We start from the raw sequence: 27,884 nt of genomic DNA, 5'->3' as shown, positions 1-27,884 counted from the left end.
GAGGTCTTCAGAGGCTTTGTGAAAGCAGGAAGACCAAGGAAGGGTCCAGAGTGTAAGTAGTCATGCAAGCCACTTCCCAGGACTACCTTTTACCTTGTGTTGTGTTAGACTAGGACTCAACATGGTTTGAGAGTAGGATTTGTGAACTCTTCTGTTTGCCACTTCTTGGAACATTTGTGTCATAGTTTAGGGTAGCCCTATGGCTAAGGACATTTTAAGAATAGGATTTGGGAAACTTTTTGTTGGGCACTTTGTCAAACATTGTTTTATTGATGAGGGGGCCCCGAAGGGGCATGGACTCTTAGACTAGGTTAAGAACATCTTTATTTGAACAATTGTCTTTGAAGATGTGGAACACATAGAGAAAACCCACTGTGTGGTGCACCATCCTGACACTGTTCCATATAGGAACATCTGTATCATTTATAATTTCTTCCCTAGTTTCTTTGAGGGTTTTGACCAACCCTCTCCTGACACACATACTGAATACAAGATGTTTGCTGAGGTACACTGTGAACTACCATGTGTGCCATTTCTCAGCCTTTCCACCATCTACAGTTCCTATTCATATGTTATTAAACAACAGCAGGCTTAATTACCTGGTCATATGTAACAATGTTTCTTATCAACGAAAAAGGGATATTTTTGAATGCCATTCCCCTAGCTAAGAGAGCATGTTAGCTGCTTGAATGGGTTATTCTGTCATCACATTGCTGGTGGTGCTGGCTGTTTTGTAGGTGGCCCCTACTCTTGACCATCACTATGACTGGACCTGTGTGTTAACCCCTTCATTAAAGTGATGTTAAACATTCCCAAGAATTTCTGTATTAGGACAATTGAAAGAAATCTCTAAATCAAATTGGGCAAAAAATATTGAATGACTTAGGCTTGATTGATAGATATGTTATTTATAATGCGCCTATACACAATGGCCCTCATTAGGACCTTGGCGGAGGACCATGGTGCAATTTGCACCATGGTCCATGGCGCAAAGCTGCCAACTCCGCCAAGGTGCTTGGCGGACTTACCGCCCCATGCCGACCTTGGCGGGGCGGTAAGTCCCCAATCCCCATTTTACCCTTCCCCATTCCCATTCTTGCCCCATAGGGTATAATGGGAGTGGGGAAGGCGTTAATTACGCCACCGTAAATTACGGTGGCGTAATTAACATCAAGGTCCCGTAGCGCCATGGATTTCTTCGCCTGCAAAAAGCAGGCGTAAAAATCATCCATGGCGCTACGGGAACTCGTAGTCTGGCGGAGAGGTACGCCATGCACTACGCCGGCGTAAAACCCTCTCCGCCAGGGTCCTAATGAGGGCCAATGTGTTTCAAGGTGCACCCAGGCAGGGAGAGAAAAACAGGGGGGTCAAGAAAAACGATCTTACTAGGCCTAGTATCATTTAGATCATGCAAGTGCACAGACATGAAGTGCACGGGAGATGTAACAGGGAGAAGTGCAGCCAGAGCAGCAGGGCCCTGAGTTAAGGGCAAGCAATGCTAGGACTCAAAGAGGAAATACAACCCAGTAGTGCAGGGGAGGCCGGGCAGAGTGCAGGAAGGACAGGTGCAGGGGGACTTGACGCAGTGTGGGGGGGGTGCCTGGTGCCCTGTAAGAATCAGTTGAACACCAAGTAGCCAGTCATCAGAATGGTGCAGGAGCAGGGGAAGGTTAGCAGGGGAGAGGAAGAGAGAAAGAAGAGGAGAAAAGGAAGGTCTCAAGGAGCTTCCAGAACTTAAGGAGATCTGGATCAAGGTGGGGAGAGGCAGGGAGGCTGTTCCAGAGGGGAGCACCTACAGAGGAGAGAGTTCTACTCACAATCTCTGCTTGGAGAAGTGACTCACCTGCATAAAATAGGAGGAAAACAAGCAGAGGGCTCTAGTAGGAAGGTACTTAGGAAGAGAGAGTTGGAGATAGCAAGGTTCCCAGCACCAGAAAGCCTTGTGGACATTTCAGAGGGTCTTGAACTTGATCCTTGCAGCCAGCAGGAACCAGTGGAGAGATTTCAGGGCCAGAGAGATGCAGTCCCTGTGCTAGATGAGTTGTAGACGGCGAAGAGTAGAGTTAGGCAGATTGAGAAAGAGGCTGTTGTAGTAGTCCAGCCTGGAGAGAACCTGGGTTCTAGAGACAGTGAGCTTCTGGAGGTAGGTGAGAAAAGGGAGACTACCTCTAAGGAGGTGCAGCTGGAAATTGACCTTTCTGGCAAGGTCCCTGGTGTGTGGGAAGAAGGAGAGAGTGGAGTTGAGGATGTCCCAAATGTGTTTTGCCTCACAAGAGGTTGAGGAAAGAGGGCTCAGGGAGTATGTCAAGCGTTAAAGGAGAAAAGAGGGAGCAGGGGTCCCAATGAGAAGCATCTCAGTCTTACTGACATAAAGGCAGAGAACATCAGATGCTCAGCATGCCTGAATATCGTATAGACAGTCAGGGATACGCAAGAAGGAGGAGGCCGAGGGTAACCTGAAAGAGAGCTTTGTGCCATTTGCATAACTATGAAAGAGGAAAAGTTAGAGATCAGGAGGGACAAAGGGGTCGGGTAGTCATTGAAGAGCCACAGGGAGAGGATATAGCCCTGGGAGCACCACATTTGGAGAGATAGGTGGTGCAGAGGAAGGACCCAAGTTGAACCTGGGAAGGTCGGTCCAAGAAGAACGCCATGCCAGAGCCTGATCTGCGATGCTCAGGGTTTCACAGAGAAAAGTGAACAAGATGTTGTGGTTCACCATGTCAAAGGCAGAGGATACCTAGAGGAGAAGGAGAAAGTGTTCAAGAGAGCACTTTCCGCGCCTCTGGCTGCTCCGAAGCCAGACTGATTGTCATGGAGACAACCAACAGCTTTGGTGTGGAGGCTTAGCTGGGAGATAGCCAACTTCTCCAGGAGTTTGCTCCGGAAAGGAGTGATAGAGATCGGGCAATAGTTTGCCAGAATGGAGGGGTCGGCAGAAGGCTTTTTTATTAGGTGGTGCACAAGGGAGTGATTGAGAGGAGAGGGGAAAACGCCAGTGGTGAAAGAGTGCTTGCAGAAATCAGCCAAGGCTGGAGCAAGAGAACCAATGTTGTCTTTAATAGTTCTGGAGGAACAGGGGGAAACCTGTTTGGATGAGATTTTCACTGACCAGACTTGTCTGGAAACATCATCAGGTGTGCCAGTAGAGAAGGAGGAGAGAAAGAGAAGAGGCGGGTGGCCAATGAGGGCCTGAGAGAGGTAGTGGGCGAGAGAGGAGGAGTGTGAGGACAAGATGTCCTGTGTTTTAGTGGCAAAATGAGAGGCTAGGGTCATGCAGAGAGTCTGTGTAGGTGTAGAAGAGGAAGACACTGCAATAGGATAGTCCAGCTCCTTGAAGATTTGAATAGTTTGGCCGTGCATGCTTGAATGTGGACCCTCTTTTTAGAGAAGATGGAGCATCTGTAATGCCTTTGGAGTAGGCAGCAGGCCAGTTTGCCAGAAGGTGCTCCGTAAGCTCCCCATTTCTGTTCAGCTGCTCCGCATTTACATTTCAGAGCGGCTAGATCGGAGTCATACCAAGAGTTGCACTTTTTGCCAGGCCTCATGAGGATCCATGACAAGGGCAAAGATGTCCAGAGTGTTAAAGATAGAAAGGGGAAGGTTGGAAAAGGCTGTAACAGGATGGGAGTCAACCGTAGGGGAAGAGGCAGAGAGAAAGTGCAGGCAAAGGCAGCCACTGACACTCGCTTCATGGGTTGAACGGCCACGAAGGAAGGTGGCAGTGCTGGGTGGGTCTTTCACAAAGGGACAGGAAGCTTCGAGTGAGAACAAAAAAGAGAGGGGTCAGTCCAGGAGAGAGGAATAGTGAGAAGATTTGAGAGTGGGATGTCTGAAGAGATGAAAGCATCCAAGGTGTGCCCGGCTGAGTGAGTCAGACCAGAGGGTAGCATGTAGCGGGACAGAGAGTTGCACAGGTTGCAGAAGAGCCCAGCAGAGTCTGGAGCGTCCCTGTGGATGTTGAGAATCCCAAAGAGGAAAAGCTGGGATGTAGAGGAAAGGAGAAAAGAAGTGAGGTCAGTCCATTCAGATAGGAAGAGGGTGACCTGGCCTGGTGGCCTGTAGAAGGTTACCAGGGTCAGAGAGAAGGGTCAGAAAGAAGCCAGGAGAGAGAGAGCCTACACACCAGGCATTCAAAGAAGGGGTAGGTTTGAGTGGGGATGATAGAAGCATGAATCCAATCAGGAAAGATCAGGGCCACTCCGCCTCTGGGCCTGTTGGGCCAGGGCTCGGAGAGTATCTTGAAGCCCTCAGGGAGGAGTGTGTCAAAACCTGTGACAGTTCTGGCCTTGAACCATGTCTCGGTAACAGAAATTATATTTAGGTCCAGGAGTTGAAGGAGCTGACAAATGTCAGATGAGTTTTTGACAACAGATCGAGAGTTGAGAATAGCAATGTGGAGAATGTTGCCTACCAGTCTTCGTGAGAAGAGTAGGATGGGAGACAGAAAATCATTTAGAGAAGATGAGGAAATAGAGAGCACCGTAGTCTGTGTAACAGAGGGAGGAGAGGGCAGGCAATAGCGGGAGAAACAAAAAGTAACACTGCACATAGCTAAGCCTCACAGGGTGCACAGCAAGGGGGTAAGAAGGGTGGGTGGAAACAAGGGGAAGACACAGGCTACAGCAGAGTGCAGAGACCTGAGCACAGAGTGGATAAGGGATGGGATCTCCGGGCATGTAGGAATCTGCATTATGAAGACATTTGATGCAGGAGAACCTTATTCAAAAGTACTAAAAAGTAATAAAATGTAACATTGTTATTGAAGATGTGCTATTGTTTTTATATGATAGTAGGTTGTATAAAATTGGCCTGCATGTCACGACTCGAGTGTGGACTGACTGAAAATCGATTGTCAGTCCATGCCTGGGCTTTACATAAGAATCATGATAGCAGGTGCACATTATAGTCTTGGTGAGCTCCGAAAAGAATCCTACCTTAAGAAAGATCGTAATTTCAAAGGGATGCCCTCTAGTGTAATGATTTTAGGAACGCTCAAATGAAATATCAATGTTTACATGTGTAGAGAACACTAATAAGTCCTCCACTGCATTGTGCAGAAGAAAATACACCTCTTGCCTAATCATCTTTCCACTTTGCCTTGTAGCTCTTAATTATACCATAAACCATAATTAATATACAGGGCAAAGCTCTATGTGCTCGCAAGGTCAATAGGGAAACCCCTCTTTCAATGATAAATGACGCCAGGTAAATATCAGTGTCTGACTGCTGTTAGTTTGGTGGTCTCATCACAGCTCCCAGGTGGTGGCTTATGTCTCTCTCCTTCACAGGGAGCTTTGCAATCCTCTGCATGCATTCTGAAGGAGGCAAAAATTGATCAAATGTGGAAGCCACTTACCAGGTATGTGTGTTTTTTGTGCGTAAAAAGGACACGCATGTATAAGGACTTCAGAAGGATACATCCTCTTTAGATGACAGTAAGAAATAAACAACACTTTCGGGATCACCACTTCACCCCCATTGCCACTATATTGGGTTGTAATGGTGAGGCTATTAGTCTGTATAAGCACCTGGGAGAGGCATCTTTACCAATCAGATGTTTTGGAGTGTGGACAATAACTGTCAAAATTGCTCTCAAGCATGGGTCTGTAAGCTTTGGATCTCCAGATGTTTTGAACTATGACTCCCATAGTCCCTCACCATTGACTGCTGGCCAGGGCTGATTGGAATTGTAGTGCAAAACATCTGGAGAGCCAAAGGTTGGAGACCACTGCTCTAGAGTTTCAAGCCTTATAAAAGTGTCTACAGACCTCCTAGGTCACTTATCTGTTCTCATAAAGCAGAATTTACGGCAATGTTGTGTTCCCAAAGAATAGTGCAAAATGTATCATTTTAAAATGTGCCGCAAAATTCTCGCAATGCCACTAAAAAAGCACAGTATATAGTGTTTTTCCCATCTCCTCTTATCACGATTAGTCTGATCGACTAATCCATATTATGATATGATAGATTATTTATAACACGCTGAAAACCCATGGGTTTCTAAGCGCGGACCCGTGGTGCTCCATGTCGTCATGATTCCAAGGAGAGCACGTTGCCCCTGGGCTATCCTCCCAAACCAATTAATCCCCATAGTCCACCAGGGTCCACAACATCATTAACCCCAGGCCTCAAACAACCTTTTATATGAAGGAACTCCATTTTTGAGAGTTAAAAAAAAGAATATCTGGAGGCACAGTAAATATACATTAGAAATATAATTCTGTGAGTTTAGATGGTACCTCTATATTAATTAAGCATGAATAGTGAACAATGCGCACATGTATACAGCCATATTGCCTCTTTCTTGCAGCAAAATGTGGAAATCAATGCCACGATATCCTGCAGGCGCTGACTATTGAAATAGAGGGAAACACTTGTGTACATGCGCGTTATAAATGGCAGATCATATCGCATATCATCCTTTGTGATCGACCATACTTTCTTGATTACCCAAAATGAGATCCTATTTCATGTGCATTTAAAATATATACTGATAACAAATCATTAATATATTTTTGAAGGCTGGGAACACTCTGGCAGCCATCCATTGCATGCCATTAGGGATGGCGGGCGCGCGCATCTTTCTGAAATGCAGCTCCATCCGTGCACTTCTCTGAGTCACAGCCTTCAATAATTCCCACCAGCGGGAGCGAATCCTACCTGCTGGTGTAGAGGCCCAGCGGCTCTTGCAGGGATGCAAATCACCACCTCATCGTCCATTGCACCGGGGCTGTTCTGGCTATTCAGGGCTCAGAGACCTTAGTAACAGGGCAGAGTGAATTTAGTCGCAGGGCCTATAACGTCCGGTAGTGCCCGAGAAGGCAGCCTACTAAGCGCAGTCATCTTTGTTAGTAAATATCACCAGTGGTAAACATAACACTGGCTGTAGGCTCACTTCTAAGCACTTTCTGCAGTGCTGTGAACTAAAGTGATGGGAACAATTCTACCAGCAGTAAATCAAGACCACCAAAAGCAAATGTACTTTACATGGCAACACCATCAATACTTTATATTTCCAGTGGCTAAACGGTAAGCACAATTATAAAACCAACGTAGGCCCGACTTTATTTTCGGAGGTTATTATCATCATCTGTTGTTCTGTGATGCGGCTTGATGGTAAATCTGCCACAGGCTCTAAATCAGCAGTACAATTTCACAGTGGATTTTTCAGTGCTGTGGTATTTGGTCCTTCTGTTAGTGGCAATACTGTACCAGCAAATGCATTCACCACCTACCACTAGTGGCAGCATTGCTGCGCTTTCCAGAATGAAGCCCTTCAGAACATTGCTATATGGCCTTGTATGTATAACGCTTCATGCACCTCCTATATGTAAACCTATCATTCTAACATCTGTTCGTTTTAGTTCATCAGTGGAGTAGCTTCTGTTTCGTTTGTTTGAGTGTGTATTGACTCTGCCGTCTGTTATTTGCCTTCCTGTGCATCTTGTGATCACCTTGATTTTTTTTTCTTAATGTGCTAGTGTTAAAAAGAATGGCAGAAGGGTGCTGTTTAAGATCACTTTACATTACGTTACACCGTGTAAGTCTTTCCTTGTTGGTATACTGTTAAGGCATAATACTGTAACTTTAACCATTCAGATTTGGCATTACTGTAGGGCCTCCCAAAACGAAGCAGTGTAACTGCTGGTACCATCCAGCAGGCCCAAGAGAGGGCCACATCCCCCCATCCAGAACCTGCCCCTCTCCACCATTTAGACAGGAGACAGCAGTCTCCCTCATCACAAAGCAAAGGAACGGTGAGGTGACAAAATCACCTCACCCTTCCATAAAGCAGCAGGGTGCTAAGCACCCAAAGGAAAATAAAAGGCAGGCAGGGAGAGCAATAACACACACCCCCCTTCCTGGGGGGGGTCAGATAGTCGGCTCTGACACACTTTCTTATAAAAGAGCTACCAGCTCCACAGAAAACACAATCTGTTTGTAGACCCTGAACGGGGACTCAAACAGGCAGGAGGTTCCCTGTTAATTCAGTGTCCTCCACTTTTCCTCCTTTTAGGAAGTTTGCTTTTAACTGGGCATCTTCCTGTGGCTTTACTCTGTTTCTATACAAAGTTCACCACACTCGCTGTGTCTTTTTTCATTCCTTTTCTCTGAACATTGCACTGTTCAAACCTACGTCTTTGCAGAGCGAGTTGCAGTAGCTGGGGACCTTCCAGCGGTGTTCAGCGGCACAAATCAATTCAGGAGAAAAGAACAGAGCAGCCCAGCGCAGGTAGCGTTTCACTCCACCTTACCAAGTAAGTGAGCCCTAGGCCCGGGTTGCACAGCAACAGGCTACAAGCAGGCCGCTGCACGATTTCAACAAACAAAGCCGAACACGGAGCAGCATGCCCGAGTAGCGCACGTATATGTTAAACCTCCCCCCAACCTACGTGTTGTTTATAAGACAAAGATTGAGCACATACTTTAACGATAAGCAGCAAGCGGATCCCTCTCAGGATAGACAATACCTTTTGGAAGCCAGCTGACATGGAGCAGCATGACAGACAGTGCGCGCACAAGTAAAAGTTACATTTTTAAAAGAAATTACTTTGTAAATCATACTTTAACTAATGTTAATAACGCTGGGAAAATATTTACAAGCCACTTTTTCCAAGCTGCACAAAGCACAGACCGCACTCGGTTAAATCGAGTACGGTGCCACGCGTCTCCGCCCAACAGGGATTTAAAAAACAACATTTGTTTTTTCTTACCATAAATCAACAGCAAAATGTTCACCTTGGAAGCAAGACGACACAAAGCAACATAGTTTGCATCCCGGGAGCCGCGTTAGCTAAATCTGTTTTTTTTATTAAAAAAAAAAGCACAATACGAAATGAATTTTCACCAGCAAGGAGGGGTGGCAATGCCTTTCAACAAATCATAAATCCTCCCTAAACTATTTTTTTTTAACAACACACTGATTCTTCAACAAGAAACCCGGCACAATTGCATAGAAAAAAGCTGCCAGTTTCTAAGTTTTTTACACAAAATAAAAAGTTGTTTTCCTCCACAAACAGGCAGATGGCTCCCAAACGAAAAGCGCAGGGAACTGCAAGCTCACCACCAAAAGCCAAATCACCCCACCTGCTCGCAGCAATCGAGGCAGCTGAACACTACCATTGGGGCTGGGTCAGGGAAAACCTATACAGCCTACCAAAAGAAGGGATGCCTATGCAACCTGGGTTGGGAGACACCCCACCACCCTCAAAGAAGAAGAAGTCAAGCGAAGGATCAGGCAAAGGTAACAAAAGTAATATTTTGTAAAAATTGTGTGAGAACATGAGGGACATACAGCAAATGATGCTAGAATTTAGAAACACGCAACAACTCCCCACAAGCACAAATGACACAAGTAACCATATCACCCCCCTGGAACTGTCAGTTATCATAACTCCTCCCCACAACCCCCTACCCACATCAAAACAGTCAACGGTGAACCAAGCAGCACCAACAACTACCCCACCACCCGCCAAAATAGATGACCCGGCAGTAGTAGTCACAAGCCCAAGTAGGCATACAGCAACAACTACGACAACTAATCAAGAGCGTGCATTAAAGGCATGGGCAACCCCCAACCCCAGCACATCATGACAAACCGAGACAAGCAAAAGCAGCGGAGCTGAGATGGTAATGATTAGCAGTGCTCAACTAGACCAAAAGTTCAAATCATTCCAAACAGAAATTCTGAATAGATACAAAAGATGTCTAGCATGGAACATAGACACCACAATTAAAGAATCCGTATGGGCCAAGGAATTATTTGAAATCTTTTCACTGATAGAAGCCCAACGAAAGGGGAGAGACACTTTTAGGGATCCCAAGAAAATAGAAGAGAAGGTGATAGCTAGGAACGCTCAGGTAGAACAGAACTGGGACAACTGGTTAAAATCATTTGCCATTATAGCAACCATATATTTGGAAAAAGTCCTCGGCGATGGGGCCAAACTATGGGCTTACATGGATAAAGTCAGAGAGGTAAAAATAGCCCAAAAAGGCAGAATCTGGTTGGCCTACGACATCAGATTTAGACGGAGTATGTCAGAGAGGCCAGCTATAGAATGGGGTGAGGTACAAAATTACTTATAGATATTAAACGCCGAGCTTCCATCAGAGGAAGAAGTCACACACACAGAAACCAAAGCCGGCAAAAATTCACCACCTGTCCTACCCAAAAGGCCCATCGCTGAATGACTGCATTCCGCACAAAACATCAGCAGTTTCATATACTCAATTCCAAGAAGCAGTAAGACTTATACAAGAATGCGGCAAGAATGCACTAATGGCCAAACTAGACATCGAATCTGCTTTCAGACTCTTGCTGGTGCATCCTGATTCACAATGGTTAGGATTTACCTTTGAAAACGAATTTCACGTTGATAGATGACTCCCCATGGGATGCACAGTCTCCTGCGCCCTCTTTGAGCAATTCAGCTCTTTTTTCCAATGGGCCTTCCAGAAACAACGACCAGGGGTAAAAGTAGTATACTACCTAGACGACTTCATGGTCTTGGGGCCTTCAGAGTCAGGAGAATGCAGAAAGGCACTTGCAGAACTTGAACAGATGGCTACGCTATGGGGCATCCCCTTGGCCACAGAGAAGACAACCAAACAATCCACTAACATAATCTTCCTGGGTATTGAGATAGACTCGGCAAAGGGCATTTGCAGAATTCCCAGCACAAAGATAGCGGAACTACTAGAAGAAATACAAACCTTAAGTATAAAAAACAAGGGTACAGTAAAAGAGCTGAAATCACTGGTGGACAGCCTCAATTTCGCAGCCCGGATCATGCCACAAGTGAAGGTTTTTTCTAGGAGTCTAGAGTTCAAAATCAAATCCTGCACCAAACCACATCTACACATCCGGCTAGACAAAGAAGTGAAAGAAGACCTAAAAGTCTGGGAGACCTTCCTCAAACCTTTTTACAGGAGCATCCTAAGCCCATGACAATGAATGCATGGGCCAATAGAGTCCTTTTCACAGACGCAGCCGGGAGCAAGGGTTTTGGAGCCATCCTAGGCAAAGAATGGGTGGCCAGGCACTGGCCAAAAACATGGCAAACAGCAGGATGGACAAAAAGCATCACACTTTTAGAAATATTTCCCATCTGGTTAACAATACGCATCTGGGACAGGCAGCTAGCTAACACAGAACTCTTGATTTGGTGTGAAAACATGGCAGTGGTAGGCATCATAAACAGAACCAACAAATGCCATCTAGTACTAAAAGTCCTAAGAGCCATTACACCAATCACGTTACAGAAGAACATTGTGGTGAAAGCCAAGCACATCACTGGAACAGATAATAACATTGCAGATGCTTTATCTCGCTTTCAGTGGACAAGGTTCCGGGAGCTAGCACCACACGCCCAAGAAACAATGACGTTAATACCCGCGACTGCTAGGAAATAATGGGAAAATAAAAGAAATTACATCAACGCCGCCGGCAGAGGGCCAAGGCCGGGATGTACAACGAAAAACAGGCACCTCAAATACAGGTGCCAACAACATTCTACCCATAGAGATCAGGAACCCTGGCACAGGGTTCCTCACAGAGATGGCAGAGAAAGCACTGGCTAACACTACCACGGCACAGTATAGAAAGTGCTTACAAAATTTCTTTAAAGAGACAGGTTTAAACCATGTTGAATTAATAACAGTAAAAGAAATGGACATGTTTTTAAAATGGGCATATGATCAAGGTTACAAGAGGGATTGGGTGAAAAGACACCTAGTAGCAATATCCTACTACTCCAAACTCTGGCGGGACGCAGACCCCACCCAAAGTGCACTTATCACTTATGCCATGAAGGGTTGGGACCAAATAGAGGGACCCCAGGTAGACAACTGCCGCCTGCTTGATTTTGACAAATTAGTAATAAGTACAAGCCGGCTTGAAAGCATATGCCACCATCCATACGAGGGACTTTTATTCAAAGCAGTATTTTTCTTGGCATATTTTGGGGCTTTCCGTATTAGAGAGTTCATCGCCTCCACCACCAAAACCGACAATGGTTTAGGCATCATGGAAACCAGGGTTAGGCAGGACAGTATCACCTTAGACATACAACAGTCCAAAACGGGGCCAAAAAGAACCATAAACATTTTCTGCATCGATGATGCAACAAACTGCCCAGTATGTATCACCGACCTATATTATGCACAAGGCCCAATGTAGGGGGGAGATCCTAATTCACAGATGCCTCGGCACTAAGCCGCTATTAATTCAAAGGGGTGCTGTCCAAAGCCATCAGCAAAGCAGGCTGGGACCCCAAAGAATTCGGCACCCATTCCTTCAGAATCGGGGCCGCAACATCAACATGGCAAGGGGGATTCGGCCCTCAACAATTAAAACATATAGGAGGTTGGAAGTCAGATTGTTACAAAAGCTACATCAGACCAGAACTAATATAGATTCCACCCCCCCTTCTTTCTCCCACCAGAACCTCCAGCCGGGTGGACCACCCCCCTCCGATCAGCGTGGATAGTCGGCCACTTTTCAGGACAGGGCGCTGGGCAGAAGAAACCAAGGAGGGCCCGCCTTTTAAGAATACCATTTCATCATGGTGGGGTTACAGAGGCCTCCTCTGGGCAGACATACACGACAAGCTAGTGGACCTGGTCAAATACAGGGACCCGCCAGAATTCTTGATAATACACCTAGGTGGCAACAACCTGGTGTACACAGGAAGACGAAGTTTACTCAATGAAATGTGCGCCTCATTAGCAGGCATCTCCCACAATTGGAGGGATACAGAAATCTATTTTTCTGCCATCCTGCCCAGAAGAAAATGGCAGGGGGCCATCTGCTACAAATCTGTTGACATTTTCAGAAGGAAACTCAAGAGAGGGATAGAAAAATTGTGCACAGCCAGGGGCATAGGGTTCATAAAACACCCGGCCATTACATTAGGAGATCCCGAGCTGTTTCTCAAAGATGGCACACACCTATCAGGACCAGGCATGGAACATTTCTTTCAAGAAATCTCCTCCACCTTGGCCACCAGGGGCTGCATATAATCATTTTTGGGGGAACACGGAGAGCCGATAACCTGCCCGTGTGTGGCGGCATGGGCCAGAGGGGGCTACCTCTGGACCCGGTGTCCAAAAGTATGATATCATATGGATATGTGATTATTGTTATTACTTCATAACCATATCTGTAACAATAAAATCCTACGGCCTTTTATTGCCAACACTTGCAACTGTGTGGTCCAACTCACTTATTACAGGGAGGGTGGGTCAGATATGGAACTTGCATTCATATGGGTCCAGCAGTTACTTATCATACGGTTTAAGTGGTAAATTTACCAGAGGGGCTCATCACAGGCTCATCCTTTGTGCGGGTCTCTTAGGGGAGATGTTGCACGGAAAAGTCATATATGTAATGCGTGAGGGGCAGCGGATTAGTTGCTGCTCAGACACCCACTTGTGAGGCTGATGGAGAGGGAGCAGTAGTCCTCTTTCATTCCCATTGCCACAAGGAATGGAAGCCAAAAAAAGAGCGCTGAGAGAAGTGAAGGCCACTCTTGTGCTGCTCCGAACAGTGGGGCAGTGGTAGATGCAAGCAAAAAGGCAGGTAGAAGGGAAAATGATGAAGAGCATGATCAAGATGGCTGCCTCTGCAGGGATGGCAGTGGCAGCATTGGCCTGCACAATTCTATGGGGATTCAGGCATGTTGTAGGAGTGGCTGGAATGTAAGAGAGAAAATGGGGTTGGAAGGGGAAAGTGATGAAGGTGTTAAGGAGTACCAAACTGTCAAGGAACAAGGATAAGGGCACACGGTAGACCTGGAAGTGATACACAGGTGAAAGAAGGTTGGAGGGGGAAGGGGTGAAGGAGACCATTTTGTGTAAATTGTCAAGAAAGAAGTGGATGAGGTGACTAGTGAGAGGCAGACGGGAATATCAGGTAACAGAGAAATCGGCAGGAAATAAAGTTGGAAGGGGTAATGGAAAAAAGCAAGTGGTGTAGAGATGCAGGACATAATAAAATAAGGAGGTGAAAGGGTGGGTGGACATGTAGGAATGGAGTATGTTGAAGGTGAGGGGTTATTGCCACATGTATTCTGAAATGGCAGAGAAGGTAGAAGAGTAGTGGGCAATGAGGGTAGAAGTTATGTACGAGGGATTTGTGATAGTAACACAGATATATAGGGAAGAGGGAAGTGGCAGGTGGTGGCCGCATTAGAAGGACAAAAAAAGGTATAACCCAAGTCATTGCTTCGAAAGGCTAAGACATGGTGGGGCTGGACATTTGGCGGGCATTGAGTATGCTTGGGAAAGGGCCTTGGGTGGTTCAACACAGGAAATTAGCTGGGTTGAGTTATCTTGAGACCCAGAGAAGAGCTGTGAAGACAGTGGGGAATGTTTCTTGGATGCAGAATAAGATGTGGAATGCAGGTATTGGGTACATCAGGACAATGTTTGGACAATGTTTGGAATGGTCCCCAGTGCGCGATGAAGGATTAGATGGGAAGGAACGGGAGAAGTCTCCTTTCTGCGGTTGATGAGCCTATACTGAGGATTCCTCTGGTTGCATCTTTTGTCCTGTAGCACTGGTGCTGGGAAACCTCTAAAATAACCCTGTGATAAGGCCATTGGTGGGGGTAAATATAGCAAGTGGATTGCCAGGGTCTCTTGTGCCATTTCCTTTATTGTGGTGCAGTATTATGCCCAAAGGAGAGAGTCAATGTGAGGGGGGAATGGAGGGAAGAGAGTGTTGAGAAAGGGCTAATATTCTGGTTCTACAGGAAAAAATGCAAGTGTGGCTGAACCATTACCCAAACTAAGACAGGGCTAAATTGTTAACGGTGGGTTTAGAATTGGGTATACGGGCCTGGGGGTAAGGAGATGGGCTTAACATTTGAAGCCAGTGAAAGGTCATATGGAATGGGCATTAGAAAAAGTGGAGATAAAATGGCAGGCCTCTTTGAAAGAGTGCTGTAAATACATTAATGATTTCCCGATGAGCAATTTTCCCAAGAAAGAAGAGGGTGAATATTGATTGATTCATCAATTTCCCTGCATATAGGGGTGATTAGTTAATTACTTTATTAACCATGAAGAATCGTTGGTGCCCTACTCCAGAACTCACCAGGTGGTTGAGGCAGTGAGTGCATCTAAGAAGTGGCAGTGATAGTGAAATGTGGCACTAAGTAGGCATCCTAACTGGTACATCCTGATTAGATTTTTCCTATGGGGATTCAGCCATTCACTTGTATAAGGCAATGCCCAAGGGGTGTCCGTGACATTAACTGTTTTTGAATGTTGCACAACATTCCTGGACATGGCATTCACAAGCAAATCTCTTTCCAGTTAAGTGATGCATGTTCAGATGTTTCTGTTTGTGACAGGGAATAGGGCTCTAGGGGAATGTACACGCCTTTCATGGGAATTTCAGGAGTTAGTGGAAGGGATTGGTGCCTCTGGGACTCTGTGTATGGTTGACATTGCTTGGTATTGAGTGGGATTCAGTTTTGATGGTGTTATGACTGTGAAGGAAAACTGTAGGTTTGCGACAGAAAAGAACAGTCGACGATGATACTTAAGGCACTATTGAAATTGGTAGCATTGGCGCTCATGTTGCTGCAACAGTTTGTGGCGTTGTCCATAAAAGAGACATACTGAGTAGCATGGGAAGAATTTCTGGAATGTGTGGTAGCTTGTAAGAAAGGGGGGAATAAGTGACTAAATGCCAGGAGAGATGATGTGGCTCAATGCGCAATGGACTTGGTTGACAAGGTTTTATCGCCAGTGAGAATCTCAACAAAATTGACAGGGTGTCTTTTTATGGAAAATGGTGGTGGGGTTATGATCTGTCAAAAAGCAGGATGGTGAAAATTATGAAGGAAGGATTGGTCAGCACAGAGTGATAAACACACAAGGATGCCATTGTCAAAGGCATGGTGTGCGAATTGAGATCAGTCATGACAGATGAGTGAGAAAAAGAGTCAGACACAATTCCAGCTTGTCAGTCTCCCGATTGAGACCTAGTGTAAGAAGTTAGATTCAAACAGCCTGATACAGGTCGGGCCCCATGTTAGTAAAACGCCTTACCCCAACAGCTAGACTTCCAGAAGGTGCTACATCGCAGTATATTGGGTTTGACCGGTTTAGCATAAAGGAAGTAGAAATCCTGAACATAGAGAAGAGAAGAGACAAATCTCCACCGGCCTAATCCTCTCTCCACCCCAAGGCAGCTACATCAGGTTAGCCACCAAATAGGGCCCCATGTTAGTGAAATGCATCAAAATTTGACACTGCTTCCCAAAACAGATTGAGATGACACCACCACCCTACCAGAACTTACATTTGCAAAACATAACAACCAGCATCTGGCGTAAGCATTTTAGAGCACTGTTCCTGAAGAGAAGGGTCTAGAACAAAACATACCTTTCTTTTTTCATAACAAGGGGCTTACTATACTGAGTTTATGCAGCAAAAGAGGGAACCTGGAGAAGGCAACGAATCATCCCACAGAGCTCATAGAAATAAAAAGGTCATCAGGGAATAGGAAGAACACAGGACCAAGTCCTGAGCACATTTTAATGGTCTGGCATCGATGCTGATGTCAAGGCAAACGTCTCCACCTATAAAATTCGATAACAAAACATCAACCAACCAGATACCGTGACCTAGTTTACAACCTCTCCTCATCATTGAGCTTATGTTTTCTCTGATAGCTGTGGACATAGTGATACCCCTGGGTAAAAAATATATCCTAGTAATCCTAGATTACGCTGCCAGATACCCAAAGGCTTTTTCCATAAGCACAACCCGTAACCTCTCATCTTGTTCTTCTCCCAATTGGGTTTCACAAAAGAAATACTAACCAATGATGCACATTTTTTATATCCCGCGGGATGCAGGAAGCAAAAGAAATACTAAATAGCAAAGCGTACAGACATCAAATAGAACACTTTAACCAAACTATTAAGTGGCTATTCAAAAAACCTGTGGACACAGACAGAACACATTGGGATTAATGATACATATGGGTACTTTTTGCAATCCGAAAAATGCCCCAGTCTTCCTTGGGCATTCTCCCTTTGCACTACTTTATGTCAATGAACCTCGAGACTAGCTGGACATGGTGAAAGACTACCTATATGTCAAGCCGCAAGTAAGTGGAGAGTCCATATGAAGGCGGTAACAGATTTTGAATGGCTATCTCTCTAAAGCTCAGGAACACATAAAAGAGAATTTCAATCACCGGGCAGTGGCTATATCTTTTACGGTGGGTGACCAGGTACTCGTCGTATTATCCACTTCAGAGTACAAGATGATTTTGATGATTTGTGGACTGTATAGAAATCTGAAGCATAAATGTCCTTTGAATTATCTCGTTTCCTCGCTCGATAGATGGAAAATTACCCAAATTGACCATATCAATTTACCGAAATAGTGGCTACCCGACTCAATAGAACGAAGCACAGTGATAATGGCCACACTCCTGGTGGGGAAGGCAATTCCAGTTTAATCCCATATAACCTAAGTAAAAAACAACAGCAGGACCTTCAGGATTTGCTCTGGCAATTTACAGAAGTCTTTTCAGAAGGCTGTGTAAAGTAAAAACAAAGTCTTCCCTTCAATCAGAACATCTCCGTGCAGTCAGTTAACTTACAACCTTACGAGATCTCTGAGGGTCGTCAGAAAATCATAATGAAAGAAGTTGAGAAAATGTTAATGCTAGGAGTCATAGAACCACCAGAGAGCCATTGCACTTGTGGCCAACAGTTCTTGGAGATTCGGTACCAATTTTCACAAAATGAACTCCATCTCATTCTTCGATGATTACATGATGCTAAGGATCGATGTGTTGATTGAGCGCCTGCGGAATGCCAAGTTAATTTCCACCCTAGACTTGATCAAAGGCTACTGGGAGGTCCCATCAAATCCATCTGATAAAGAGAACACCTGATTTTACATCACCAGGGGCTTTATCAATTCAGAGTCCTACCATTCGGCTTCCAAGGAGCCCCTGTGACTTTCCAAAGAATCATGGATGAAGGATTACGGCTCTAATCATCATTCGCTGGGGCCTATTTAGATGATATTGTGATCCATAGTGCTAGTTGGGAGGAATATCTATGCATCTCTATGAGTTCACTAAGGCATTAAGAAAAGCAAGACTTTGAGCCATCCCAAAGCAATTCCACCTAGCTCAAGTGCTGTGAGATACCTGGGGTACTTTGTGGGTAATGGGCTAATTCAGACCCAAACTGAGATGTTAAAGGCATTAGCAAAGGGAACTTTAGGGACCTCCTGGGACTGCCCGGATATTACTGTGTTTCACCCTGAATTTCTCAACAATTGCTGCAAATCTGACAGACAAGCTGAAAAACGCACAACCCAAAAAAGTTGTCTGGACTAGGGAAGATCAATCCTGTTTAGATGCACTGAAAAAAGTCCTGTGTGATGAACCTGTCCTTAATATTCCCAATTTCAACAGGTTCATCCTCCAAACTGATGAATCAAAAGTGGGTCAAAGAGCTGTCCTTTTCCAGTGGCATGAAGATCAAGAAAACCTAATCTTCTATACCAGATGGAAATTCTTCTTTCAGGAACAATATGACGCAACTGTGGAACTGGAGGCTCTTGCCATGAAGTGGGCCATTACCAGTTTGAGATACTATCTTACAGGAAGGAGATTCCTCCTCATTATCGACCACTCACCCTTGACGTGGAGGTACTTCAGAAAAGACACCAATGCCAGGGTGACTCAGTGGTTTCTGGCTCTACAAATGTCCTGTTTTATGATAGAACATACAAAGGGTAAATAGCAAGAACATGTGGATGTTCTCAGACGCTAAAACCTGAGCTAGTTGGAGAAGAACCCAAAGTCAATGGTGGGGGCATGTGATTAATCCAGGGAATTTTGTCCCTCTTCCCAGGGGGAAGCCACCCTCTTGGGACTAGAGATGTGAGCCCACTGAGCATAAAACACCATAGTAGACTGGGCAAGTGGGATCTCACTGGGGGAATCCCCCCCCTTTGATGACAGGAATTCCTAGAAAGGGATAAACATTATCTTCTTTTTTGGTTGCAAGGGAATTAACCTATATGATGCTTAGACCCAACGTGTAAGGATGGCTGGCATGGTTTCTGACCCTCTGGTTCCACACAGCTCACCAGGATAGAGACCACAGTGGGAAGGCCCACCACTAGGCTAAAAGGGAGATAAAGTGCCAATCAGTGTTGGAGGATGAGGAGAAAGACACCCAGGGAGCTGGAGTAGGAGGAGGCCTTCCTCCTGGGAGACGTGTCAGAAGAAGCAGAACATATACACGTAGCATGGAGACCTAGAAGAGGGCTGAGACTGCGGAAACACCAACAGCCTGGGAAGAGGTCCACTTACCAGAAAGAAGCAGAAAACTGCTATACTCGCCTGCTAACCAGCATGCTGAGAGTGCAGCAACACGGTTCAAGGGAGGACTGCAGGAAGGCATGGCAAGTTCTACCCAAAGTGAGCTGCGGAGGCTGGATAAGTTCAGCCGAGTGGGCTGACCTCTAAGACTCTACAGAGGAGCATTGCAACATTATCATATGTACACAGCATTTCGATGCAGGGGGAGAGAGGAGGCAAGACCCAAAATGAAGCAAACCCCGGGTGAGAAAAGGAAGAACCCAAGGCAGGTAAGCAAGACAAGACCCCAGGGTGGAATGAAGATAGCACATCCCCAAGACGGGTGAGAGTAAAGAGGCTCCAAGGAGAGTGAGCAAGACAAGAACACCAAGGAGGGGGAAGGAAGCACGACCCCAAAGCGGGACGAGAGAAGAGAAGCCCCAAGGATGGGTGAGAGAGACTGGGCCCCAAGGCAGGGTGAGAGAAGTGAAAACCTAAGGTGGGGTTAGAGAGACAGGCCCCATGTAGGGTGAAAGAGACAGGACCCCAAGGTGGGATGAGAGCAGGAAAAACCCCAAGGTGAGGTGAGAGAGATAAGGTCGCAAAGCAAGTTGCAAGAAACAAGACCCCAAGATGGGGTGAAAGACATGTGTGCACTGGAGGGAACTGTGCCAAAGAGACAGTTATCCCCCCAGCATAGACTGTGCTCTAGGGATGGGAGCCCTTTCAAGAAATACACAAAGGGTTTGGATGCAGAAACCAGTCACCATTGACTTGACAGGGGATAGGGCCTAATTGTCCTTTTTTGTAGTTATATATTTTTTTCTTTTATACTGGTAGGCACACACTGAAACTAGCATAAGATTATGGATGGAGGACTTTTCTTGATTTTGTAAAGACATCCTGCCACACACCTTTCTTTATATGTCCTTTGTACAGTAGGGTCAAGATTCACAGATTTAGGAAAAGAACAGATTTGTTAGTAATAATAAAGAAAAGTCAGACACAATGCCACTGTGTATGTCTCCTGGTTCTGACCTATCACACAATGCAAACACTGACATTGGTATGAAATGTATATGTACAGTCAGATTAAAAAAGCACAAAGGATGCGATACACTTACCCCCGCTTAATAATTTCATCACCAACCATAATTCATCCTTAACCACAAATGAGGTGTAATAGGTCACTACATTGGGATGGTTGCATTGACTCATGGCTTGAATTTCTTTCTGAAAATAAGAGAGCACAGAGGAGCATGGGCAGTGAATAACAACACTCTTCATCTTTGTTTTAGTCATTACTGAGAAATAACATTTTAAAGATCAGCAAATTACAACATACCAATTACACTTTAATGAATGTTGTCAGAAAAAAATATATTAGATACATGTGGCTGCTGTGCACACTTCATGGAAATAATCCTATGAAGAAATCCCAAACATGTACTCTAGTGTTATGTAATGTTTTGTAGCCATTGTATGTCACAACACTCTTCATTTGTATTGCCACTTGGCTCTAATGGCAGTCTAAGTGGGCAAAAATATGTTCTGCCCAAGTCAAGATTCCCTTAGGGAAGTTTCCTCATTCCCTAACACCATAGAGTGTATGTCAGAAAGACTTATTTGTTCAGGCTTTGTGTCCTTTGGTGATGCCTGGTGCCAGCATGCGCTGCTTTTGCATTCAACATGTCATAGGGGTACACGTAGAGGTGTTCATAATGGCAACAGGGAGACTCTAAAAGTGGCATATTGGAACATGTTCATAAGAGGCATGTAGGATTTCTTTACAAGGCTGTATGAAGTGTCATCATAGATTAATTTAAGGTGTTAATAGGGACCCATTGTGAGGAGGTCTTGATAGGGACCAATCCTAGAGAGGAAATGACACATAGAAACACATGGGTGGATGTCATTGTGCATAAGGGGAAGCTTTCGTAAAAGCATATGGAGGGGTATGGATATAGGGCCTGTTGAGCAGTTTTCAAAGGAGTAACTGGGGATGTCTTCTCAAGGGCATGTCATGATGAGGCTGAATTAGTTGTGCACAGAGAAGAGTTTATAGGGTCAAGTGAACATTTGCTCAAATGGGCAGATGAAGTATTGATATGTGCTCATGGTGGAATTTGTAAAATGCAATAGGTGGAGGTTGCCATAGGGACACATTTGCTGGTTGTGAGGGGTCAGTAATGCGAGGCAGACAACTGTTTGAAGATCTTTCAAAATGTGCCTTTTATTGTTAAACAGAAAATATCAAAATGACTCACTGTCCATACTGTGCTGAAGAATTCTATTCCTATTCTAAAAGCTAAGGGAATACACTCGAACATAGGATAACTGGCCCTCACACTAAACAACAAAAACATAAAGAAAAGGTATGGCAATTCAACATAACATAAACAATATTCACATTTCCTAAATGCCCTTCATCTGTACCAGGAGATTTCCCCTCCCCAGGATTCAAAGTCACTTTGGTTAATGTTCTAAGAAAGAAAATGTCTGAACTCAGTTCTTGACGTTTTGAAGTCAAAGTGAAAGTTCATTAAAAAAAGTTCCACTGGCAAGAAATGTCCTCTTTTGGGTGAAGTTATCCACGTTTCACTTCTAGCAAAATAGCCCCAACGGTAATCCTGGCCACAATGCTTTGTCATCCCACAGGAAGATTTGCCACAGTTTAAAAGAAAATGTAATATCCACACTGTCAATGATACACAGTTCTTGGTTATTAGTTCAGATACTTTGAATTGTAATTTCAACAGTCAAAATGGTATATTTGTAAGGATGACTTCTCAATAATGCAGATTCTGCTTCAACAACTATATTTCTACTTGTTTTACCATGATAACAGTCACTTTTGTCCCACAGTACTTTACCTTTGTTTCGACAACTGCAATGTAGCATCTACTGACAACCAGATAAACCTCTTGAATTCCAATACTTCGTACTATTGCCACAGCTTCAATTACTTTTAGACAGACTTTCAAAAGATAGGTTTTTAAAGTATTACTACCTCCTCAGGTATACTAGGCACTCTTCATTTGAATTACTTTCTTCAAAGGGGAAACGTCCCTTTTCTATTTACTGTGTTGGCAGTCATCTTTTTTGTTTCTTATGAGAGATTGGGCTTGCACAATATACCATTACTGGCCCTGTACGCCTCCTAAGCGGGGGTGATTGCTACATTACTCTACAACCATATTTTCAAAGCTTTCCTAAATTTCAGGTACTCTGGAATCATTCGTAGATTAGATGGCAAGGCATTGCAAAAGGAAACTGGAGCGCCAGAAAAATTGTTTCATTGAAAAAACCACGTTTAAATTTAGAAGCTTTAAGGCAGAAAGAGTCAGGACTATGAAGACCTCTAGAACCCACAGGGTCTTTAGTTAATTAGGGAAATATGAAGGGGTCTGAAAGTGCATGGCTCTGTATATAATACATACTAGTTTAAATACAAACCTAACATCTTATGGTAGCCAATGAAGAGTCTTACAAATAGAAGTAATATGATCAACCTTTGTGGCTCAATAAATTAGATGAACAGCTTTTAATGGAGTCAAAGAAGGCCTACTAAAATTGAGTTGTCATAATCCATTCAGGATATAACATGAGATTGTACCAATAAAAACACACAGCTGATAAAAATGTTTCAAGTATCTCAAGGCATAAAGATGGGCATGTTCAGATTTAACCACTGCATAAGTATGTGGAATTGAAGACAATCGGAAACCCACAATGTCATGTTATGTCATGTTATCTCGATTTATAAAGCGCAACTTCATCAACAGGGGCACCATGGCGCTAAGGCTGAGGACTAAACACATGGCAGCCCAAAGCAGAAAAAGTGAGCGCAGGGCAGAGAACAGAAAGGTCTTCATAGCCCGTCTGAAGAGGAGAGATGATCAGTAGTCTTACGAAGAAACAATGGGATCGGATTCCAATGTATGGCTGTTGCCACAGAGAACGAATGACCACCCACTCTGGAATATTTTAACTGAGGAACCACAATAAGCAGGGAGGTGGATGAATGTAGGAGACGAGGTGGAACATAATGTCTGAATTTGGCCTGCAGACACTCAGGGCCTGTCCCATAAAAAGTTTGGTGGACCATGCACAAAGCCTTGAACTTAAATAGTTTTACCACCAGAAGCCACTGCAAAGAGTTAAGAATCCCAGAGGCTGAAGACCAGCAGACAGCACCAATGGCCAATCTGGCAGCCGAGTTCTGGAGCACTTGCTCCAGTTCGAGTTAAGTTGGAGAAGAAAGGCTGGCTGTGCCAGAAACAAAGCATTACAGTAATCAAGTGAGAGAAGAAAATACCACAGGACAAAGAGAAGAAGGGAGATAGGGCAAGCCCTTGCAAAGAGTCTGTAGCTTAAAGTGAACGGATTGGCAAAATGCACTAATCTGCTCCTGCATATATAGTGAGGCCGAGAACTTCACGCCTAGATTTTTAACAAGAGAAGGCAGGGGAAAAGGGCCAAGTTCTGAGGGCCAGAAAGCTGAAGACCACTCCAAGGACTCAGGGGTCCAACCGACAATAAGCACCTCCGTTTTGTCTCCATTTAGGCAGAGACAATTATTACCCATTCAGGAAGGGACTGCCGAGATGCAGGAGCTGCAACGTTTCACAATAGCTGGTACAGAAAGGTTAAGCCGCACCAGGATTTGCATGTCATCAGCATAGGAAAAACACTGAAAACCAAAAGAGTGTATAAGTTTGATAAGAGGAAGAATATACAGATTAAAAAGGAGAAGAGAAAGAGCCAAACCCCGAGGAACACCACAATTGAAAGGCATAGCCGCAGACATGAAAGGAGGAAGTGAAAGAGACTGGGAGCTTTCAGAAAGAAAGGACCCGAACCAGTCAAGGACCAATCCAGAAATTTCCACAGAGGATAGCCTATCCCTGAGGATACTATGGTCTGCAGTATCAAATGCGGCGGAAAGGTCCAGCAGGATCAGGGCTCCAGTGCCGCACTGATCCACAATCTGGGCCAAATCATCTGCTGCACATTTTGGAAAGACATAGAGTAGAGACAGACTGTGGGAATATTTGTAGATGAGACTAATCCTGGAGTGGTCTTGATAGAAATGAATACTGTGTAAAGTTCTGAATATAAGAGGGATTTTTGAGCGGTCTAGAGAAACACAGTAGAAAGGTATGGAGATGAGAGAGAACTGGAGAGGTATGTAAGAAAAGTAAAGCCATTGATAGGTCTGGATGAAAGAAAAAACCTGGATAGGTCTGGAAGAAGAAGAAAACTATGGAACGGCCTATAGAAAAGACATACTATGGGAAGGTCTGAAGAAGAGAAATACTGTGGAGAGTTCTGGAGAAGAAACTTCAGATTGTGGACAGGCCAACATTGCATGTTCTCCCTAGAAGAGGATCCCATGGAATCATGGAATCATACGTTGTATTTATTTTAGATTAGGGTCGGACAGTGATAGATTAGGGTTTAAGGACAATATTGTTGGTCAATATTTGGAAACAGTTCAGTGACAAATATAGGGTTAGACAGAGGTGCTAAATCATTTGTTAGGAGTAGGCTGGATGTTTCTGTTGCCCAGCACCTTTTGGATTGTGTTGGATAGGCTAGGACATCCATGGAGGGACCAGGAATTGTTAAGATTGGGTCAAGACTTTAAAAACATTTTTGAAGATCATCAGTTGAAGTTGTTGGAAACCGTGAAAACAGCCCACCCTGTGTTGTCCCCTCCTTGACACTGTATCAAAAGGTTAGTTGTTATGATTTGTAAATCTTTCCCCTAGTTCTAGTAGGTTTTTATCCAACCCTGTCCCTTAATTAACTGACAACTGTAATAAATACCATTGATCCCACAAGTACCATCTCTTGTCACATTTTTTGACATTCCTACAATTCCGAGTTCTCTCCACTTTTCAAAGCATCCAAGAACTTTAGTTTTTTTTTATGATGATACCATTTACCACAAAGGGGCAAAAGCTGAGCAGTGATGTTGGCAAGATTGAACTTTTTAACAATCTGTACTTGAGCCTCCCCAATCTCCTAATACACCTCTTGCAAAGCTCATCTGGGCAAGGTGGCATGACTAATCATTATATTTGTAAAGTTTATTTAATCTAAATTAACATGGTTTACTAAGTAAAATGAATAGTGCATCACCCCTATGGGTCCCAATACTATGGTCAGGTGAGGTCAGGCAATTATTGACAATCACTCACACCTGACTTCCATTACACTTCCCGACACAGATAAAAGGCAGAGCACAAGAGCACACTATGAGCGAGGTAAAGCACACAAGGAAATATCAGTCCCAAAATGGCAGTTTAACGAGAGAAGAAAGACGGCAAAACAGAAGGGGGTTTCAAGGATGGAATTCCCTTGACCTTTTTCGACAAGGAACCGTTACTTTCGCAAACCCTTGAGAACAGAAAGCATAAAAGCAGGAAACCAGACTGAAGAATCCTGCATTGTGTCTCGGAGGAATCTGGGGCCCTCCCACATCAGTACTCAAGGCGGGGAGAATGTCCAGCCATGGTGGCACTGCCCTTGGGTCCAAGAACAAAGCTGCTTCAGTGAAAGCGACACAGCCGGTGATTTGGGGAGACTGATACAAGACCAGTCTGTGTTGAAGCCAAGGTTGTAAGCAGAAACATTGTATGGTGAGCTCTGGAACAAACATTGTTAAAACGTGTGTGATAAGAGACGTGAATTATGGTAAACTGCTAATGAGTGATTGAACTTTAAAGCAAGCTACAATACTTTTGACAGAATGGTCCGGCACTGCGTGGGTGCTCAATCGAAGGTCTCTGTAAGATATCCAGCTGAGAAGCGATAAAACTAGATAAAGCTGGTCCGAGCCCGATGGAGGGAGATCAATTGAAAGAGAACAAATAAATGTGAATCGAAGTGGCCCTGCGATGGGTTAAGTCAAATCCTGTGCACAGTCAAAAGTCTTTGATTTCGATAAAGTAGAGAAAGTTTGCAAAAGTATTTGGATTTGGTCGAGCCCGACAGAGGGAGATCAATTGAAAGCATTGTGTAAAAGTGGATCTGAGTCCGGCAGAGGAGGGCCCGTGGTGAATCAAAATCACCAAAGAAGTTGCGCATGAGAATCCTGAGGAGCAGGGAATTTATGAATGTAAGGGCCTTCCACACAGTGTGTGGTTGTTCTATTGTTAGTTCTTCAATCTGTATTGTCTCTTGTTTGCTTTTGTTCCAGAGTATGGTTTGTCCGGGTGCACGTATTTATGTTTGTCTCCTGAGTTGAATAGCCAGGTTTTCAGTCATTTTCTGAAAGTTAGGTGGTCTCCCGTCATTCTTAGTTCTTTTGGTACCAAGTTCCATAGTTTACCTATGAAATAGGAAAATGTGGTTCCTCCGAATTTCCTTTTCTCAAAGTGTTTAGTTTCTATGTGGACATTGTTGCTCGATCTTAGGTTTCTTCCTAGTTGGTAGCGGTTGATCATAGCTTGGAGAAATTTGCCTCCTTGTCTGTGTAGTGATTTGTGGGCAATGAAGAGGGTTTTAAAGTTAATGCATGTTTTACTAGTAGCCAATGTAGTTGTCTCAGTGCTGGTGTGATGTGGTCTCTTCTATTTTGTCTCAGGAGAAGTCTTGCTGCAGTATTTTGGATGTGTTATTTTTTGTGAGGAGCTCAGGCATTTAAAGATAGAGAATGTTTAAGTAGTGTAGTCTCGATGGTACCAAGGAGATGATTGCAAGGGTTCTGTGTGGGAAGTTGATGTGGGGGAGTATGCCTGTTATTAGTCGGAGGAGGTAGAACCATTTGTTTGCTATTGTGTTGCCTTGTGGGGCTAGTGAAAGTCTGTTGTCCATGAGGATTCCCAGGATTTTTATCCAGTTTGATGTATCCAGTTTTGTTTCCATTTGCAGTGGCTAGCTCAGGTATGTCTATGTTGCATTGTATTCTGCAGGCAAGATTATTATTTCTATTATGGTCAGATTTAGTTGGAGATTACTGTTTGTCATCTAGGAGTATATGTCCATGAGGCATTTCTTGAGGGTGTTGTTTGGTACTTGGGCAGAGGTTATCTTGAAGAAGAGTTGAGTATTGTCTGCGTAGTTGTAGGTGGTCAGTCCATGGGTTTTAATGAGTTTCATTAGGGGTACATGTAGATGTTGAAGAGGAGCAGGGAGAGGCTTGATCCTAGTGGTATGCCACAGGCAATGATTTTAGTGTTAGAGGTAAATGGCAGTAAGTGTTTTCTTTCTGTTCGGTTGGTGAGAAAAGATTTCAGCCATTGTAGTGCAGAGAATGTTATGCCACATTCCTCCTCTCTCTGCATTAGTGTGGTGTGTCTGATTGTGTCTAAGGCAGCTGATATGTCTATAAGAATGAGGACTGACTGGGTGCTGTTGTCTATGTTTATTTTTAGATTGTCCATATTGAGGGAAGTGCAGATTCTTTTCCTCTCATCTTTGAAGCTAACTTGCAAGTGGTTGAGTATCTTGTTGCTTTCTACATAGTTTAGTAGTACTTTGTAGATGTGGTTCTCAAGGATTTTTTCTGGGTAAGCTAGAT

General features: G+C 44.3%; 1 protein-coding gene across 2 annotated transcripts in view; it reads right to left on the bottom strand.

Moving 5' to 3' along the window:
* The window catches only part of STK39 (serine/threonine kinase 39), a 2,038,823-nt gene that overhangs the window by 1,448,743 nt on the left and 562,196 nt on the right, over positions 1–27,884 (bottom strand). For both annotated transcript variants that reach the window (XM_069616263.1, XM_069616262.1), the window contains exon 3: positions 20,479–20,587. In XM_069616263.1, coding sequence (XP_069472364.1) covers positions 20,479–20,587 — 109 coding nt within the window. The remainder of the gene's footprint in view (positions 1–20,478; positions 20,588–27,884) is intronic.

This window comes from Ambystoma mexicanum, chromosome 9 (genome assembly GCF_040938575.1).
Source record: "Ambystoma mexicanum isolate Mex_15411 chromosome 9, UKY_AmexF1_1, whole genome shotgun sequence".
Classification (NCBI taxonomy): domain Eukaryota; kingdom Metazoa; phylum Chordata; class Amphibia; order Caudata; family Ambystomatidae; genus Ambystoma; species Ambystoma mexicanum.
This window is presented reverse-complemented; position numbering and strand designations above follow the sequence as displayed.